Source organism: Astyanax mexicanus, chromosome 2 (genome assembly GCF_023375975.1).
Source record: "Astyanax mexicanus isolate ESR-SI-001 chromosome 2, AstMex3_surface, whole genome shotgun sequence".
Classification (NCBI taxonomy): Eukaryota; Metazoa; Chordata; class Actinopteri; order Characiformes; family Acestrorhamphidae; genus Astyanax; species Astyanax mexicanus.
Genome location: NC_064409.1, coordinates 58,211,129 through 58,232,141, shown reverse-complemented (window position 1 = coordinate 58,232,141; position 21,013 = coordinate 58,211,129). Strand labels below are relative to the sequence as shown.

General features: G+C 37.1%; 1 protein-coding gene across 4 annotated transcripts in view; it reads right to left on the bottom strand.

Annotated features, from left to right (window-relative positions):
* Positions 1–16,140, bottom strand: part of ano5a (anoctamin 5a) — a 43,357-nt gene extending 27,217 nt beyond the window's left edge. Inside the window, exons 1-2 of one of the 4 annotated variants that reach the window (XM_022672188.2) lie at positions 15,892–16,140; positions 9,488–9,549 (exon numbers count right to left, since the gene is read on the bottom strand). In XM_022672188.2, coding sequence (XP_022527909.2) covers positions 9,488–9,549; positions 15,892–15,964 — 135 coding nt within the window. In that variant the 5' untranslated portion in view covers positions 15,965–16,140. Of the gene's footprint in view, positions 1–4,615; positions 4,635–9,487; positions 9,550–15,891 lie in introns of those variants that run through there. The other 3 variants (XM_007228231.4, XM_049474636.1, XM_049474637.1) reach the window with 3 other exon arrangements.
* Positions 16,141–21,013: the final 4,873 nt, after the last annotated feature.

The following is a 21,013-nucleotide window of genomic DNA, read 5'->3' as shown; positions in this document are numbered from 1 at the left end:
CTCCAGCACCAGCAGCTCCCGCTGCTACAGCCTCAGCTCCAGCACCAGCAGCTCCCGCTGCTACAGCCTCAGCTCCAGCACCAGCAGCTCCCGCTGCTACAGCCTCAGCTCCAGCAGCTCCCGCTGCTACAGCCTCAGCTCCTGTGTCTGCAGTGCCTGCCGCTCATGTGGTACCCACTGCCTCTGACCCTGTGCCCGCGGCTCCGGCCGCCTCTGACCCTGTGCCCGCGGCTCCGGCCGCCTCTGACCCTGTGCCCGCGGCTCCGGCCGCCTCTGACCCTGTGCCCGCGGCTCCGGCCGCCTCTGACCCTGTGCCCACTCCCAGAACTTTGTATGCCCCCAGGCCTATCCCCAGGCCTGCTCCCAGGTCACGGGCTTCTAGGCCCGCCCCAAGGCCCCCGGACCTCTGCCCAAGAACTGTGCCCAGGCTGGCCCCTCTAACTACCCCACAGACTTTAGCCAGTCCTGGGCATCCCCAAGTTGCGTTTGTACCTATGTCTCTCCCTGTCCTGGTCCCCGTGTCTGTGTTTGTTCCCGTTCCTGTCCCCGGTGGTTTTCCTGTTCCCGTCCCTGTCACTGTGTTTGTGTCCGTCCCTGTCCATGTATTTGTTCCAGTTCCCCTGTCCAGTTTTGTCCAGCCCCCTGTCCAGTCTCAGCCCCGTGTCCAGCCCCCTGTCCAGTCTCAGCCCCGTGTCCAGCCCCCTGTCCAGTCTCAGCCCCGTGTCCAGCCTCCTGTCCAGCCCTGTGTCCTGTCCCCTGTCCAGTCCCAGTCTCCGTTCCCTGTCCAGTCTCCGTCTCCTGTTCGGTCCCCTGTCCAGTCCCAGTCTCCATTCCCTGTCCAGTCCTCTGTCCAGTCTCCGTTCGTGTCCCCTGTCCAGTCCCTGTTCCCTCTCTCTCGGCGCCTCTGGAAGTGGCGCCGTTGAGGGGGGGTTATGTTACACCTTAGCCCATGTCTGTGTTATGTTTCTCCCTCATTTGTTCCCTAGTGCTCCTGCCCCTCTGTTTACCTGTCATGTGTTCCCTGCCATGTGCTTGTGTTGTGTTTTTGTACCTGTTTCCGCCCTAGTCCCGCCCTAACCATTAGTGTTCTCACCTGTGTCTTGTTTGTAACCCTGCCCCCCTCGTCATCCTAGCCCAGGTGTTTCTCACTTTCCTCCTGTATTTAAGCCCCTCTGTTTGTACATGCTGTGTCGAGTCTTTTGTGTTTTCTAGTCTGTAAATCTAACCGTGTTTCCTGTTTATAGTGTTTAGCCTCAGTATCCCAGCCTTGTATCTTAGTGTTTGTATCCCTGTCTTTACCTTAGTCTTAGCCTTAGTTTATATATTCCGTTTTCGTTTCTGTGTTTGTTTTGTTTATTTAATAAATAATTATCTTTGCACTTACGTCCTCCTCCTCCTTCACACCCCTCCGTCTCCCGTAACACTTATGATCTCTGCTCTCTTTTTAACTGTCACAATGACAAGGCTTTGGAGGTTGTTTTTACTTTTTCAGGAATCAGGAAGGTCAGAGTGTTTTCATAAACAGTGAGAGCTGTGAGGAGAACGTGACCCTGAGTGGCAGAGAAGCTTCACTGCTGTTCTGCTGTTCTGGGACCAGTGCATATAAACTAGGAGACAACAAGCTCTCTGAGTGAAGTGCTGGGAACCTCTCCTCAGATAGCCAGCGCCTGCCTGTTCTACACGGCGTAAAGTCGCACACAGGCCAGAAGATCTTTCCATCCGCTCTTTTCCTCCGTTTCATCTTCTCACAGACTTTAGGACACTTAAGGACTGTTTGCTGTGTTCATGAAGGACACAGTCCTGAACAACATCAGATAAGAACTTGTTGCTCAGACAGGCTGGAGCGGATCACGTCATTAAAACTGGACAACAAACTGTTGACGTAATCATATTGATAAGTTCTGTCCAATCACGTCATTTGCATAAATGTATAACTGCTAGGATGAAGTCTGAGGAGTTCTCTCTGGCCCTCGAATGGCTTTAGTTTCTTTCTCTCTCTCTCTCTCTCTCTCTCTCTCTCTCTCTCTCTCTCTCTCTCCCTCTTTCTTTCTCTCTGGGTTGTGAATGTGTTGATCTATCGAGATTTTATTACACTATGTGTTGACTCGTTGATGTACTTTTACTCTTTTCTAATATATATCTATTCATTTTTGTTCATTTTATATATCTGTTATGCTGAAACTATTTTTAAAGTAAACTTTAATATATTTTTAATTCTAAGCTCTGACTCATTGGTCATCATTTCATGTTCTGAGATTTCTCACATCCGAGTTTTATCTAAGTCATGCTGTGGTAAATTACCCTACATGTTTGTGTGTTAAGGATGAGGTGGTAATCATCCAACATCCTGATCTCAATAATGCTCATTTTACTGAATGCATTCAAATCCTCACAGCAATATAGTAGAGACATACAGTTCTTCCAACCAATGCAGACTAACCTCTTTAATATTACCTATTAGGAAGTAACAATTTTGAAAGTTTTTACGAAGTAACAATGAATAAGCAGGTGTCCCAAACCTGCCCACATATTGTAGTTTGCTAAGAGGAGTTTCATGGAAATTGGAAGTGCCCTTCCATGAACCTCTGTTGTATCTTCCTTCTAAAGAAAATCCATGTCAATTCCAAAACCACAAAAATGTTTAACTACCGGCATAACCGGCGAGAAAATCCATTAGCAAATAGGGTGAGCATGCATTTCCTCATCAGCCTGCTATATATCAAAAACAGTTTGCTACACAAACCAGGCCTCATGACCTTACCTGTGCCAGAGTGCAAATAAAGGCAGCTTGGAGCATGGGTATCCATGCTAGACTAAAAGCTAACCATTGACAAACAGCTTATCCATCTCTGCAGCTAGGAAACTGCACACTAAAGATGAGAGAAAACATACAATGTTTTGTAACATTCCTATAAACAAAATCTAGTAGTAAAATAGAAGTTGAATTCTAAGGGTTGTAAATGAGTGTGTGAGGAGAAGAATTTCATCTGCACTTCAACCAAAGTCATGTAGCACCTCTGTAGCATTCTCTAGCACTTATAAAATACAGTGATTGTCTCACTCCAACCTCTAGAGCAGAGCATGGGTTTTACCAATAGACAGCCGCTGCAGGTAATTAGGTTCAGACAGGTAGCAAATTGTAATGCAACAGATAAAATCTTACAGCTGTGGCCAGCTTAATACACAACAAATACTGTATAAGACACACACGTTTACATGTGGGTGGAGAATCTAAGTCTGAGATTAAACTTGGCTAACTCAATAGACTTTGATGGTTGTTGCAGCAACATTAAATATTTAAAAGAGAAGATGGACCACCATTTTTGACTTGCACAATGTTTCCAGTTTAATAACGTGGGTGAATGTTGCATAATTTCAAGCTAATGCCATTGTTTACACATGGTAACAAAGTTACTTTTGCAACATAATTCCAAAAACCAAACTAAGCATAATGGTGAAAAAGGATTGTCTGTGTGATGCTAACAAAACAAACATGTCTAATAAGACAGAATGGATCAGTGCTCTGTTCCATGCATGTTAAACAAAACTATAATGCTACGTAGGCAGCGAGTCAGAAAAAAATGCAGAAATTTCTGACAGAGGAATGCGTTATGCCTCACCCTTCCAGGCTGGTACTCACCGTGCCTGGAGGAAATGGGCTGTAAATAACATGTGATAGAAGAGGAAACTGTGTATGACTAATTTGGAATAAAAGCTACCAGTTATGAACTGCAAAGACAAAGTTAAACGCCAGGCCAGCAAAAAAATAAAATCACTAGCTGAAGATAGGACTTCAGAAGGTTAGAAACAGGAAGACTACTACAAGGCGCAGAATACAACAACACACATCCAGTATAATTTAAATTACTTGACAATTCAATTAAAACAATTAATAAACAATATTCAGGGACAGACAAAAAAAAACATACTGGTAAGTTTGTTGGTTAATCAGCTCTTGAACAGCATAATGAATATTGAATTTGATACTGATTATGCTGGTCATCCAGTTTGGTCTTGAGGACTTGCTGGTTAAGTAGCCTGGTCAGGTTGATTATGCTTGTAGACAAGCTAAAGCATTAAACTTTAATTTAGAAAAAAAGAGAAGGTATAATAAGTGGGCAAAAATAAAGCTACTTAAACAAGATTAAACAACACATAATCATACATTTAGCCTAATTCAAGATACTGAGCTCATACTCAGATATTCCTATAAATCTATCCAGTTGTTGCATAATCTACCAATGAGACTGTGAGCTGTGAGCTGCGTGACATGACTATGTTGAAGTGGCTTTTGGTTACGGCTGGTTGTTTGCATACTGGTTCGTGCAAACAAAGTGACTACATTAGATATTATAATTAAGAGAATTAAATAGTCACACACTGTCCACCAGTCCTTGCACTGAGATCCCACAATGCTTTGATGCATTGTTACATCCCTAATAACAGAGCAACATTAAAACTGGTTTACTGTATAAAGTTTCTACCATATAAAGACTATATTTGACTGCAGTGAATTAGTTAACAACACCACCCAACGTGCATTCAAGCCAAAACGTTGAACAAACAGCATTCTAAAACACCACAAACAAGCAAAACTCAGTTCAACCCTCTTTACCGTGGCGTACCCTTGAGCGATACTTCAGAAACAGTGTTCTTTTCCTCCAGATCTGTGGGGAATTGGCCAAGTGTGAAAAAAAATTATCACAAGTGCACACACACACACACACACAAAATCACAAAACACATGGCTATACAATGGCCATTCACCACTGACAAAGCAAACTGACTACTGAAGAGTTTTAGTTTTTTCTAATATTCTAATAATATATATTAATATGTTTTGTTCTCTCTCAGGCATGCTAATATCTTCTATTTACTTCCCAATTAGTATATTAATAATCTAATGGCTGCTACAATAACAGTGAACATGGTATTCTATAAAATTTCTCTATAAAAACATATTTTCTCTTTAAAATTGTAGCTAAGTTTACAGACAATGACTAGGTTACAAATCCAAGGGTAGGACTATCCTATGACAATTCCTTTTTAGTAGCCTATTGTTCACACATATGGAAGAGTCTGTGAGGCTTCATGGTGACATCATCAGAAAGCTTTGCATCCTTTTAACACTTTTCCAGTAGTATACAAAGGGTCTCTCGCTTTGGAACAGACTTGATGTAGCTACATGTAGCACAGAGCAGCCCACAAAGCTAATGTGTTTTCTGTGGATACAGGCATCAGAAGAATGATGATCAGCCCACTAACTTTATTATAAAAAATCTATTTAAGCCTGACTAATAACTGATTTCTGCCTGTCTTGACAACCTAGCCCTGGACTTCCCTCTTTCAATCCTGGCTGTACAGGATTTCTTTCTGAATGTCACCCTGCCCATTATAGAAACTGTGTGGGAATACAATTAACAAACAACTATTTCAATAACAAACGTCAAACAAACTAATTAGTGATTTATTTTTCATAGTGTCTCTGACACTAACCTCACAGACACAAACCACCTTCAAACCACAACACATTATTTTCCTTATACAGTCTTGCACATTAAAGTGGGCATCACCTCTGAATCAAATATATAACACAATATTTTCAGCGATTCCTAATGCACAATTACTTATAAATCATCAGGGTGGTCTGTGTTTAGCTTTGAGCACTTTATAGATTCAGGACTTTGTAAGACTGACTAACTGCTTTCTTATGTTATGTTATCTTTCTGATGCTGATGGAGGGCTCATGTTTTCGGGCATCTACTTTTGAGAAGTGACCCTGAGTGGCAGTTTAGTGGCAGACCAGAATGCCTTTTTGTTCTTATCTTTAACAGTAAAACAATGTGCTCATTTTACATGATTTCAGCCAGATACAGATAACACAGAATGGTACAACTATTTATTTTTTAATGGCTAGTAGTAATGATAGTGATGTTGTTGACTTTAACATAGCAAATTAAGAGTAACAAATTTTGATTCGATGCATATATAATGATTAAGGCACAGACAGAGATTTTAGGATTATCTGAAACTTTTGTTGTATTAGATCCAGGACCTGCTGGGATCTATTTTATGGAATCCATTATTTTTTTCTGCCTGTGCAAAACAGCCTATGACACTAGTGACAACACACCCTAAATCATGACACACTAAATAGTCAAACGTATTGGACACAACCCCTTAATCACTGAATTGATGTGTTTCATTTAGTTTCATTTCCTCAAGTGTGTTATGGACCTGCAATCTGTCTTTACCAACATTATTAAAAAACTGATCATTCTAAATGTCTCCCAAATCTCACACAGACCTGAAACTTGGAATTTTGACTCATTACAACTAGTGACATATGCAAATTTAAGGCTGTACAACAGCATACAACTTGACTGTATCAAATTCTTAACATTGTAAAAAACATTAAAATGCATATGATGTCACCCCTAGAATCTTATTTGATAACGAGTGTTAGTATAAGACTAGAATTAATCCTCTGTAAATAAATCAACACCCACGCACACACCTCTTACCCCTGCAAGGCTGGAAAGATGTTGAACAGGCTCAGTGTGTTCTTTGTCACACTGATCACACAAAAACTCTGAGGACTGACTGGAGCTTTTGGAAACTGAAGCAGAGAACTCTGAACAAAGACTTTCTGCAGACTACAGAGAGAAAAGGAGGAAGTGGATAGAAAGTTAGGTATAGACAATTTAGTAGATTCAGTTTTTTCATTGTGGCCAAGCATCTTGATATGTTAATGAATGTCTGTCTCTTTTTGTTCACCACATGATCTTAGATGTGCAGGTATGTGTGCCAAATCATAATAGCAGTAAATAACAGCAATGGTGGAGAACAAAAACCTCTGTATATCTTAAAATGCTTAAGGGAAACGATATACAATATGATACAATCAAAACCTTAATTTAGTATAATGTAACATCTAACTGTGTATCTAAGTAATATCAATTTTAATAATAAACATAAGACAATTGCGCTTTGTCCATTGCAAACTGCACTGTACTCTTTTACCACAGACGAGCCACACATATTATTTTTGCGATTAAATCACACACAGATGATAAAATCATGATATAGTCATTTTTTTACATCTTGTACAAAATGTATATATTATGATACCCACCCTTATCTTTTATTAGAAAATCGAGTTTAATTTTCACTTTTAAGACAAATTAAGCGCAAGTGTACTCAATTTAGTTTTACCTAAAGACTTATACTTTTTAATTTGTAATCATACCTATCTAAATGTATGTCTATCACAATATGTTTCATTTACACTGATTTATTTATTTATTCCTTCCCTGGACTTCATCTGAAACTCCAAGCACTCCAGCAGAATAAAAAGTGACTTTACAAAAAGTAACTTTTAAATTAAAATATTATTATTATTATTATTATTATTATTATTATTATTATTATTATTATTATTATTATTATTATTATTATTACCGGTATTATAAATTCTATGAAATGTGAGGAAACTGAGTAAGATCACAGAAAATTAAAACTTCTCTAGAGAGAGAGAGAGGAAGGGAGAGAGAAGAGAGCGAGAGAGAGTAAGAGAGAGTGAGAGAGAGAGACCTAAGATGCTATTGCAGATAAAAGATCACACATCCTGTAACACTCAAAATATCAAAAATACCCATTCTAAAACTAACACTAGTACTATTTCTCTGATGTGTCTAAGCCATCTTTATCCAAATATGGAGCAAGTGTTTTTGATGTGTTTTTTCTCCACAGAGATGTCTTGTGGATAATTTTCAATACTACCATTGATAGTCATCAACTGCTGCAGCGGAAAAGGGATTTCCTGTACATATAACACACTTCCTGAACCTCCCATGGCATGCCCACTTACACACACAGACGAAAGGTACACATAGACACTGAACACTTCATGCCTCTTTTTTAATTGTTATTCTCCCTGACTTAAAAAAAAAACTGTTATTTTGAATAGAATCCACATCCTGCTAAGAGCTTACATAGATGTGCAAAATCCTGAACATTTCAATCTCATGTACAAGTGCATTGGTTACAGAGACCTTCCTCATTTGTCTATTGAGGCATCATTGAGAGCAAGGCATCAAGTCAGCAAGCTTTTTCTAGTTTCAGACACAGCCTGTGATGTTGGCTAGTACAGCACAGTTATAATAACTCTGGTTTAGTTGCTGACTGTTCTGTGCACTGCAGACACTCTTAGCTCTATTCAATCAAAATAACTCTGGTTCTTGAACTGTATAGGTTCTGGCTTACAAGAACCTTGGTGCTTTTCAGCAAACAAGCCTGCATTTGCACCAGTTAATTGGAACCAAAGATACAGCACAGAATATGTCAACAACAGAGGGTGTTTCTTGCTCCTGCACAACTAGACATGCCCATGAATGTTGGCAGGATTTGTGCAGAAAACCCTCCTGTTCTTTGCTTTCAGCTGGGAACACACTTTTTGGTTCCAGAGCCTATTTCTTTTTTTTTGAAAATTCATAGAATGGTTCAAACTTAGGTTTGTAAACTGGAATCGAAGCCTGTTCCATGTTGCTGTTCCTGTTCCAGCTCACCTGTTTCACTATAACGAAGGGCAGGCTAGATTAATTAGGTATAGAATAAGCACTGGAATAAAAATTCCAGTTCCAAAAAAAATACTGGACTTTCTTAACAAGAGTGTTAAAAATGGTCTAATGGGAATATTTTTCATTGATATTACAAAATATATAGTCCAAACTAAGGGTGGTTAGGACTTGGAACAAACGTCAAAAAGGACATTTTAGCTTTGGTTTAGAAACCAAACGATTTTGCTGAGCTCTAAATGTGAAACCACAAAATGTAAATTAACTTCTTTTGTATTACAGAAATGGATTGCTGATTTGTCTTTTTTCTTTCATCAAGAAAGCTGAGAAAATGTCCAGTCACTCTTAATTCAATGTTTACACATAGACACTTAAACACACACACATACTTTAGTTTTCTTAGTGCTTAAACCTTTTGAACTGCCATTTATATTTTTCAATGCCTGGTACACCAACCAAGGAACAACTTTTAACATCCCATTTTGCATATGTAAATAAGGTGCATGTTCAAGAGACTGGACTATTTGCATGTACCACAGTGGTCCGTAAAAGGAAAAAAAATTGGTTGCCATGCAGACCTCACACAATCAATCAAGCTTTCCTTTACAAATGACCTCTGACAGCAAGGTCATAACTTGAGACTAGATATATTACAGAGCACCAATAAAACAAATAAAAGTATAATAGTGCATGGTGTAATAGCATAATAAATCTAATACATAATATGTTTTAGCAAAGCACTGTCTTTTTTCAGATTCTACATAATGTTCAGATGTTTATACAATACATGTGTAGTACTGTTTGCTCAAGAAAATAGATTCTCTTGTGTTAGTTCTATAAAGGTAGAGTGCATTAAATGAGTAACTAAAAATAGAATAAGCATGTTTATGAGTGTAAAATATATATACTACCGTGGCATCGTCTAGCTGAAATACCCCAGCGTTGGCACTAGAATGGAAGCCATTGTTCTCCTCTGTGAAGGACAGACAGACAGACAACAAAATGAATGAGAGAAGCAGTGAAAACTAATAGCACTAAATAATATCTTCAGGATCAATCAAGTAATATCTGACATTTTAAAAACTAAATTATTTTAATTACTAACTTTTAATTATAAAATGTAACTGAATAGGACTGCACATTATGATAGTATTTTTAAACATATTTATTTAATAATTTGCATGTCTGAAACCTACTGAAACCCCTTCCCAACATTATTATAGTGTGTTTAGGCAAATATTTGGCACCTTGTCAAGAGGTAGATAGGTAGAGAGTTAGAGAGAGAAAGAAAGAAAAACAGAGAGAGAGAGTCAATTGGCAGATAGTGAGTTGTTTAAAAAAGCTCAGTTTGTTTGGTTACCCAGTTTTATTTTAAATTAGGTGGACTAGGGGGCCACAAAAATAGGCTGTGGTGCATGGGTGTTAGCCTACTATTACTAGTAACACATTAGTACATTAAGGGTTTGTGCTGCTTGTAATGTGCATAAATTAAGATGCACCAATGAGAGAAACATTGGCTAATGCTGATCATTTTACTGTACACATCTATCTACTAATCTGGCTTATCTGTCTGATAAAAATGAAAAAAAAAAAAAGTAAAATTTTTTAAGCAGAATCACATGGATTAGAATTACAGACAAAATGTGTTTTAATAGGGTTTAATGTTTATTTAAAAATTACTACAATGCAGAGTTTATGGTCAAATTTAGACAAACAGGAATTTTTGTATCAATAATTATTAGAATATAATAGCATTTGATACTAGATTTGGATTTATAATTTAGTACTCATACTAGAACATGAATCTACCAGGAAAGTACACAAGATGAGAGTTCCTATCATTTCCTGTCTCAGACTATCTAAGACTGTCAGAGTCATCTTCAACCTGTTTAGTCATTTACTACAGATGGCTGAATCATCTGAATTGACTCAGTGAAGACTTTCAGCAGCATGTGCAACAGCCTCAGCACAGCTGCTCTATCTTTTAAGCACTCCCTGTCAAAGTACTTAAACCATTAACCCCTGCTGAAAACAGAGACCTCGGTATACTCTGATCTGCACACTTGTCTTGCTGACTGTTCATTTTACAGTAAATAAAACTAAAGGCCTTTGTACGTATCCATCCACTGTATTCATATCCATACAAACATGATCATAGCAAGCAGCAGCTGCTCAAAACAAACAAAAGCTGAGACAACATAACCAGCCCATGATCATAAATAATTCAACAAACGCATAGCTAAAAGAAAAGTAAAAAATATTTAGAGACCATATTAAAGTGCTATACATCTAGCAGATGTTTTCAAACAATAAACTGACAAAATATTTTTTGGTGTGTAGCATAAAAACATCTTTGCTGAGTTTTCTCAAACATTTTTGAAACAAAACATATTAAGGTAAAAGTCTATGTAATTATTAAATCTACAATTAAATTATGCCTATCGGTATGTTATATAAGCCCAAGGACCAGTGTTAATACTCACATTACTATACTGTGTTTGCTTATTGGCTACACAACTGTGCTTCTAAATTGTGAAACCTTCAGTAAGGGCCCCACCTTGTTAACAACCATTTGCTTATGCAGGCTCACAATTACAACACAACCAATCAAGAAAAGTCCACTGCTTAAAAAAAGAACTGTTGGGATTAGGAATAAATTAAAGTAAAGTCAGGTTAGACATGGTGTAGTTTATATATTGTTGTACATATCACTCCACCCTAAACCAGGCTTGGGTAAAGGCAAATTGTTTAAGTAAACTTTATAATTTTATATTTAGCTGAAGAGTAAACATGCACCTTGCTTATAATGTAAACAAAGGGCACATATAAAACCTCTATACTTAAAATTCATATCTTAAAAAAGATCATTTTACAAGCATTACATTTATCAAAACTATTTTATATTAATGTTATTGAAGATGGCAAGTCACTAGGGATGCACAACGATATCAGAATTATATCTGTATTGGCCAAAATTAGCGTTTGGCTTTGGTCGATTTGGCCAATATTTTAAACTGATACTTGCTATAGTATTTATTGCATGCTGGAAAAGCAGCGGCACTACTTAATTAATACTTAATAATTAAAAAACAGCATACAGTTGGTTGAAAGCTAAAATGAAAGACAAATATATGTTCATTTGTTTCTGAAGTTATACTGAGGCGTGTAGTCTCTCTGTACGTTTTACAGTGTGTATATATAAATGTATATATTCGTACCAGCATCAGCAGGTATATACATGTGTAATATTAGATATCAGCATCTGCCCACATCCCTACAAAGCACTATTGACGGTTATGGGTATCTGGCTGCTTTATCTGTCCAGAATGTCAGGAAATAAATAATGAATTTGAATCGACCTCTGACTGAAGTGTAGAAAAGAGTGAACAGTTTAAATGGTTAACTTCCTGCAAGCCTGTTGCTATGGGATGTGGCTACAGTGGTGTTACCTAGAGGTGGTTGCTGGCTGATTTCTTATTTAAAGTAGTTACAGGGGCGTTACCAAGTGGTTCCTAAACGTTTTCTATTATTGTATTGCTAGAAGGTTGCTACAGTGTTGCTAGTTTGTTGCTATGATGTTGTTAAGTGCTTAATAGATTCCAGCAAGTTACTATGTTCTGTATTGTATTCATTAGCCCTCTATTTGTATGCAGTGCCACTTAAAGGAGCATAGATTGATTTCAGATCAGTGTGTGATGATTGTATCATCTCTAGTAAGAAAAAATCTACAAACAACTAAATTAAAGCAGTGAATTATGTTTGCACAGATATGTTCCTGAGCTCAGGAAACATGGTTAACATTTGCCTGTTGGCCCATTTGCTCAGTGACAAACTTCCACAGCTGTTTGGCTCCACAGACACACCACCTCCTACCACCACAATCACTGATCAGGAAATAACAGGACTCAACAACACCGAACTGACTTTTGTTCCCTTTAAGGAGTTCTTTTTCCCTTTTGGCAAACTACCGTATGTGTCTAAAAAATGGCCTCTCTCAAACAGAGTGTTGGAAGTTTTACTTCCACAAAATAAAGCCATTGTTTGGTGACAAGTGGTCAGGTTCAGGGAGGTGTACTTAACATAAATCAGTTGCATGGTGCCTTACGGAGGATTTTAAAATAACAACAGTAAATGTGTAAAGAATGTATAACAGTGTTTATGACAGTTTTCCCCACTATTTTCTTTTAAATTTTAGAATTGATCAATCAATACTAGTTTTTTTTTTTTTTTTATCAGTAATTTACATGTGGCTTAAACTTTAAATCCTGATAAAGGGCAGATAAAGAGCTTATCCAAAGTTGCCCTTATCTCTTATTCTGCCTATTTATAATACCTTGAAAGCAATAATCGATAACATATCTAGGAACATAATTTAAATTATACAGCCTTCAGTATCTTAGGGTAGTTCTCCCTCGCTGATAAATTCATACACCCTACACATGAAAGGACACTGGTGAAATACAGATGAAAGGCCGTGACTCACCAGAGGACGAATCTACTGGGGCTGAAAACCAAGCTGGCGTTTCTGCTACACTATTAACACCAGGATTTGCATTGCTAGGCCTCTGCTGCTGTTAAAACATATAACCTACTGCTTCACCTGAAGCATGTATTGTGAGAATTGGATAAATTGAAACCGGAAATTGATTTTAAGCTTTGCCTACAGGAAACAACGGGTGCAGAAGTTGTTGGTTTGTCTGCCAGTGTGAAATCACGAAAAGAGTCTGTATTTCTTATTCACTATGGCAACCACTCTGCTACGTGCAAACACAAAACACCCCAGTGAGCTGTATGTCTACAGTCTAGGAGGAATAGATCGCCGTATATGATAACCATGTATGATGAGTTCAAAGTGTGTACAGTGTATGTGGCCATGGTGGGGTGATGATGGAAGTGAGGAAGGTGTGTACATCATGTGTGTTTTTTTTTAATAACACTATGCCAGACACCACATTTTATCTTCCTATCCATACTTTATTGCGAGCATAAATCTGTTTGCAAGTTCACTGCAAGTGCGATTCACAGCAGATCAAGATAAACACACGTATCATTAAAATTCACTACAGGCTAATCTAGTCACTTCAGGAGTTTCATAAATGGGCAGAGCTGTTGCGCAGTTGACATTTTTTGTTTTTATAATTTAATAATATTTGTACGATTTGTTTTATAGTTAAATAATATTTGTTTAACAGACAGAGAGATGAAGTATATGAGAGTGACTACTCATCATTCAAGCTGCTTATCAGTATTTATACAACTTAACTGACTTGAAAGTGACTTGATTCCAAGACAGAGCTTAAAGACATTTCACGATACACAATATTTATCACAATGTTTTGATATACAGACAAAGTGCTTCAGCAGTGTCAGATTCTTTAAAACTGCAATTTAAGAACTTTTTCATGCATAGCACAGTGATTTTTATTCAGTTTTTGCTGCACATGATTTTGTTTTACACTTTCTGTAATAAAATGTACAGTTTGGTCAATGATCATTATACATTGACAATATCCTTAGTATGCTTAGAAATGTATCATGATGCAATAAAATATAAACATATAACCCAACTTTACATAGCTACAAAGTCTTTTAAGTCTCCCTATACATCGATTCCTAAATGTGATTCATGTTCTTAAGTGCACTATGGTCTTTCTTAATTTTTCTCTGCAGAAAAAAGTGTCTTTCCTGTGTATTTAAAGCACCGTTTCCACAAAGAGGAACGACACACATAGTTATGTTACAGGAGGGTTCAGCCACAGCACATGGTCAGCTATTTATACAGGACACCATGGAGCAAGCTGGCATTGAATGCCCAGCTTCCAATGGAAGGCCTGGACAGTAATAATCCCCTTGCTGCTGCCAGTAACTTCTACCTGGACTCAGTACAAAAAAACTGTCTAAAAAGTAAATAAATGAGCTTCTGTTTAAGGCATTCTCTGAATGTTATAATACATATGCTCTGCATTATGGAGGCTCATGTCAGCTAGTTATGTTCGTCAGTGTTTGCTGTCATAAAATAAGGGCTGTCCCAGGCCTTGACAACACTGCCCAGGGTGACAGAGTATTTCCATTGCCTGAGTACACTCTGAGAGAGAGAGAGAGAGAGAGAGAGAGAGAGACAGAGGGAGTATTTTATCCTAAAAAGGATTCCAAATCTTGAGTCCAACACTTTTTAAAGGGGAAGTTGCTAAAGTTACTAAGCGTCCTAACTTTTTAAATGCCTGCTGTACACATTCATAGCCATTACATTATTGGTATATTTCAGAGAATGTGTAGCTTTAAACATTATTACTGTACTGGGTTATGTACTAGAGAATAAACACTTAATCACAAGCATAAAGCCATGTAAAATCTAAACGTTATAACTAGCTATTAGGCTTTTACAAACTTTACAAACAACAACAGTTAACTTAGCTAACCCACAGTTTTCGTTCTGTAAAGCTGAACTAGAGCTAAAATTATGTCTGTCACAATAATTACGCCAGGTTAATAACCCAACCTATCACACAACATTTGGGCATGATAGTTTTGATGACCTTAACTTTTGGCCCACTGTTTACTTAGTGAGAAGAGCCTATTAAAAGGAATGAGCTGGTATGTCCACACTGTAACGTTATACAAGCAGTGGCTTTATTGTTTAAGTTTGTTTTATGTGTAGTGCTAGGATGTTTAAATATTTTTGGATTCCAATTCTTCTTAATAATTAAATGAGAGTTAGTTCATAGCGCCTAAAGGTAGGGTGTGAATGCATTGTTATACTATTGTATTATTATATGTCGGTGGAATAAAATAGTTTATCGTAAATTTTTGTATGGGAAAATGTAGCTGTTATGGTCCAAAATATGATTATCTTGACAGTCATATTAGACATTTGCTAACATAACTAACTAGTAGCTAACGCTAGCTAACCTATAACCTAGCTAGTTAACTTAAGTTACTTATTTTAGTTAGTTAACTAACTAAGCTACCTATAAATTACCTAACTATTGGTTAATATTTAGCTAACTAGCAAGTTAACTAACCTAACCTAACTTATACCTAAGCTAAATCAGAAACAACTTAAAATATGTCTTTCACAAGTAACACAAACAGAAAAACTAAAAGCTACAACAAATTAGACACAATTTTTTCTTAGTTTTTATATTAAAAAGTGGTCCTGTTGGTTTTATTAGCATTTATTAACCATGTTATTCTAAAACAGCTAGGCTAGTTTACGTTACAGAAGTTTGTCGTTACTGTGTTGTTAGCGACCGTACCCACACCCAATAACTAACTACCCGCTAAACGCCCCGTTACCGATTTATCCTTCACTCACCGCCGTTTGGAGAACCGGCCTCATTCATCTCAATCAGCGTCTCTTCTTTCGACTTTCCCGACCCCCGAGTCATCTTGGTAAAGTCTCATAAGCCGCTCAAAACGGAAAAAATCGCCGCTATAAACCCGCTGTTTTCTACTCAGAGAGTCCTCGGTCCAGCCTCCGCCCCAGATTCCTCCGCGCGCGCGCGCGAGCTCACTCCGCTGCCCCCGCCTCGCGCAGCTTCAGCAGAGCGCAGAGTGGTCTCAGTGGAGTCGCTGCAGCTGCACGACCCCGCCGTTAAAGGGGAGGAGCTGAAGACAGGGAGGAGGCCTAATACTATCGGAGGAAAAATAAAATTATTACCACCAAATGACAGTGGGCATGTGTCAGTCCACGCGTTTCAATACAAACATGTATATTATTTCAGGAACTGTGAAACCACGCCTGAACCACACAGGCATCAGTAAACAGCTCCAGTTCCCTATTACTTCAACAAATAAGCCTCCAAGCGCTGCGGCTTATAGGCTAGTAAATACATCTCATGTTACATTGCACAGAAATTAGAATAGACATATGCTATATCGAAAATGTACATATACAGTAACTTACCAGTCACAAACGTGGACATACCTTCTCTTTAATGTTTTTTTTTTGTTTTATAATTTGTTATTTTTTTCCTACATTGTTAACTAATAATGAATCATCCAGACTATGAAGAAACACATAAGGAATCATGTGTTAATCAAACCAAAATACTTGTCTGTGGAGCTGTTAACTTGCGGTTTCTGACGCTGGTAACACTGATAAACTTATCCTGTGCAACAGAAGTAACTCTTTTTCTTCCCTTCCGTGGGCGGTCCTGATGAGAGCCAATTTTTAATAACATGTTTAATGATGTTTTGGACTGCACTTGAGAATACATGTTCTTGAAATATTTTGTATTGACTAAACTTCACTTCTCAAAGTATTTTTTTTTTATTTAGTTTAGTCTTCCCAACACAACTCATGCTCTCAAACACATTAAGAGGGCAAGAAATTCAATTAATTAACTCTTGAGGCACAGCTGTTAACTGACTGATGTGCAAAGCTGTCATCTAACCAAGTGCCTACTTTGAAAAGTTGATTTATAGTTGTAATATTCTGGCCTAATGAATAATTCCATATGTTTTTCTTCATATTTTGTATGACTTTAGTATTAGTCTACAAAGCAAAATGTTTAAATAATAAAAAACACTGAATGTAATAAGTGTCCAAACTGATATCTGAAGGAGAATCTATATAAACTGCCTAAATTTATTTGTCAACCTTTCTTCTTCTCTGCTTTTTTCCTGGGCAGTGTTAATACTAAATACTATATATACTAAAATATTGTGTGTTAGATGGGACTCAAATGACTAATATCATTATTAATAGAAGTAGTAATAGTTGTGTTTAACTCAACACAGAAACAGTTATTTCTTAATTTTCTAACAGATATTCAAGTGATACACTGTTCCAGTTATGACTCCAGATTCCTCTTTTCTGCTGAGACTGAAAGATACACAGCAGTTCCCTAGAAATTATACACATCTGCAGCTCCATCCTTCTTTCCTCTGTCAGTCCCTCCCTCTGCCACATCTGTAAGCAGGAGAGCCTGTCTAGCTGAATATAGACGGTTTCGGCCCTGGCTCCCTTCAAGTGGTTAGTACAGTCTTTTACACTAGCAATTACAGCATGGTTTTTCTAAGGGCGTTGCAAAAGGGCAGAAATAGGCATTTAGGTGCCTATTTCTTAAACCTCATCCCCTCCAATCTGGCCACCCTCTCTCGTTATGTAGAAGTAGAGGACAGGACAGATCTGTGGGTTGTGATGGATAGGGTAGCAATAACAAGATGGGGTGGTCTGGGACTAGTATAGTCTTTGATTATAACGGGTGTAGTAGACTATTACTGTTCTGGGGACATGAAAATCCACACACACGTACATGCACTGTGCTGGGTCTGAAAAACTATTTTAACTCAGTGTAACTTCAGTGTAACTTCTGTACCTAAACTGTATTTTGGTCAGGACCAAAAAAAAACAAATATAACTAAAATCACCAAAAAGATTTAAGTATTACAGTGCTCAGCATGCTCTATTACTATTTCAAGTAATTTTACTGTGACATCTTGTAAAATATGAGAATAGCAAAGTTTACCCACTTTTTGCAAGTAATAAGAAGTTTTGACCAGATATGGATTGGTCCCTTTTGTGATCTTCGGTTTCTTTGTTTTTTTGTCTTATTTCTGAATTTCAGGAGCCATATAAGTATATTTTACTTTACATTGCTTATGTGAAGCAATTCAGGTCATACATGGTTCAAACAAAGTTACTTATTAATGAAAATAATATATGAACTAATATTTGGTCCTTTATACTGTTATCTCTAACATACTACCAATATTTCACAGTTCAAGTACATGGTGTGTACACAGTAACAAAGACACTACAAAAGAAAGAGTTTCCAGAAAGTAAATAAATCACAGGTACAAAGATAGATGGAAAAGTCATATGTTGGATAGCAGTATTTGTCCTTTATAAAAGAGGTCTGAAAACAAGTAAAATTAAAGAAGCACACTTTGAATAACAAACATGTCTCAGCTAATAAGTCACATTTCGTTTAGACACAATTTTGTAATGTTTCATTCCTTCAATGGAGCAAGTCACATCATGTAACTAATAAAGTTCCAAAGAGGAAAGAGCTCTGTTCCTGAATTGCATGTGCAAAAACAGTGGCTGGAAGAATTTTTCCAAAGCCAGTTGCCTCAAATTACATTTAAAGATACAGCAATACTATGGTTTCTAACATAATTTGTGCTCTTTAACTGAAAACACTTATACTAATTTTAAAAGGGTTAGTGTGTGCAGACTCACTGTTCTTTTATAGATGTGCATTTTGACAGAATAAAGCATTGATGATAAATTGATTAAGTAGTATAACAGTTAAAGATAAAGATATACAAATTACCAAACAACATTTAAGTTGACCACTTGTTACACTACTATGGAGATTGGATTGTTTCTATTTACTCACTGAGTAGAACTTAAGAAATGGGACTGGGCCACAAGAATATGACATACGGTACCAAACGCTATCTAAGTAAAGTCTTTCTAATCTTTCTCAGTATGGCATACACAAATATTAGAAGGCATAAAGTCGTATACATGCCAGACCACCTTGCCCCTCATTTTCTCATTTTCACAGACATTTTCAAGACAGATTGATTGACATATAGAAACTTGATTGTTCCCAGATAAGGACAGAATGACATAACAAGAAACTGTTGTGCTCATCTGGTTGAAGTCAGCAGACAGCATGATTTTAGTATAATAAATAATGCTGATGTAGACAAACTGATTGATGCCTTCAAACATTTTTATATAGCCATTAGTATTATGTTTTGTACATATAATCTGCATACCTAAAGGAACCTAAATCGCATGACCAGGCCTGTGTTAGTTCAGTTAGATAATATATCTCTGTGTTCCATGCAAATGTGTTGAAAATGTGTTGTCCTCATTTTACTACATTTGTCGTGATGTTTTTTATGTTTATGAGTGTACTATTTGCCCCTTCATGACTTCCTCTTTAACTGAGCTATGAATATGAGGTGACATTCAGGTCAAACACCTTCAGTCATCCATCAGCATGTGATCAGGGCATCCACAAATAAAACAAAGGCTGTTGACCTTTCTAAATCAGGCACTGGCTATAAAATATAGCTCCATGCCTGAACACTGACTACCAGTGCTTGTTATTGTTTTTAAAAATTCACTTTTATGACGTAACATTTTATGTTGTCTTGACGTATTCTTTGGGTCATGCCTTCCACATTGTGTGATATATTAACTACTATACATCACTACTGACATAACGTACTAATGCTTCCACAATGTTATAAATAAATATATATAAATATTTTGTATGTTCATATTAGCAAATAGATTTTTTTGAGCATGTCACGTTCATAAAAACACAAGTCATTATTATCAAGCTCCAAATGATGCCATGATATATTTGGAAATATGTTTATTTCAAATAATATTGTCCAGCCTTAGCACACTTATTATCAGAATAAGACAATCTGGACTACTGTGTGCACAGTTGATTGTATCTTGGCAACTAGTAACCTAACACCAAAGGGAAACTGTAGGTTAATTATAGGCTGTGTCCCAATTGTGTACTACACACTTACACTATAATGTTTATACTACATTTCAGTGGTCACCAAAAGTCTAATATTAAATAACCCGTTTTGTACCGACAAGAAATGATAAAGCGTTGGTATGCCTACATTAGTCACAAGTTATGCACTTGAGTCATTACATGCCATTTTTTTCTATTTTTTTTGTCCATCCTAAACACATCTTTAAAAAAACATCTGGCTGTAAGTTTGTATATTGGATATTTAAGTTTACTTAACTTTGACCCTTTTATCTAAGTGTGTTTGTGTCAAAGTTGTGATCTGATAATAAATGCCCACAGCAAAAATAGGGAGTGAATAGGAGAGTAGAGTATTGGAGAAGACAATGTGCCCTAGGTGTAACCCAGATGTAAGATGCAGGATTTATCATTTTATTATTATCATATTACTGGTACATACTTTTAGGTACATACTACATACACAAAAAATAGTTAGTAGTAATAATTAGTCTTTACATAAAAACAGGTGTAAAACAGCACTCTTCTTTTGTACGATAGGTTCTAAAAAAGAATAACATCTGTTCAATGTTACTATTCTAAAAATATTTGGTGGGTGAGTGCTATATGCACAAAAATGCTAAATCTCTTAAAAGAATTAGAAATAAAATGATATTTTGGCTAATATGTATTTAAGATAGATAAAATATTTAATAATATTGTTTAATATGTAGTCAACGACTCGCTGTTTGATAGCACGGATTCCTCACCTGATGAAGTCAATGGAAAGGCTTGTTCTTGGTCATCTCAGGACACTGGGGGGTGTGGCATTGTATTCCTTACAGTTCACATATCAGCCGCATGTGGGGGTTGAGGGTGCTATTATCTACCTCCTGCACAGAGCCTGCTCACACTGGGTGACTGACTAAAAGAAGCATAAGGAGAGTAATGTTCTTTGACTATTCCAGTACCTTCAACACC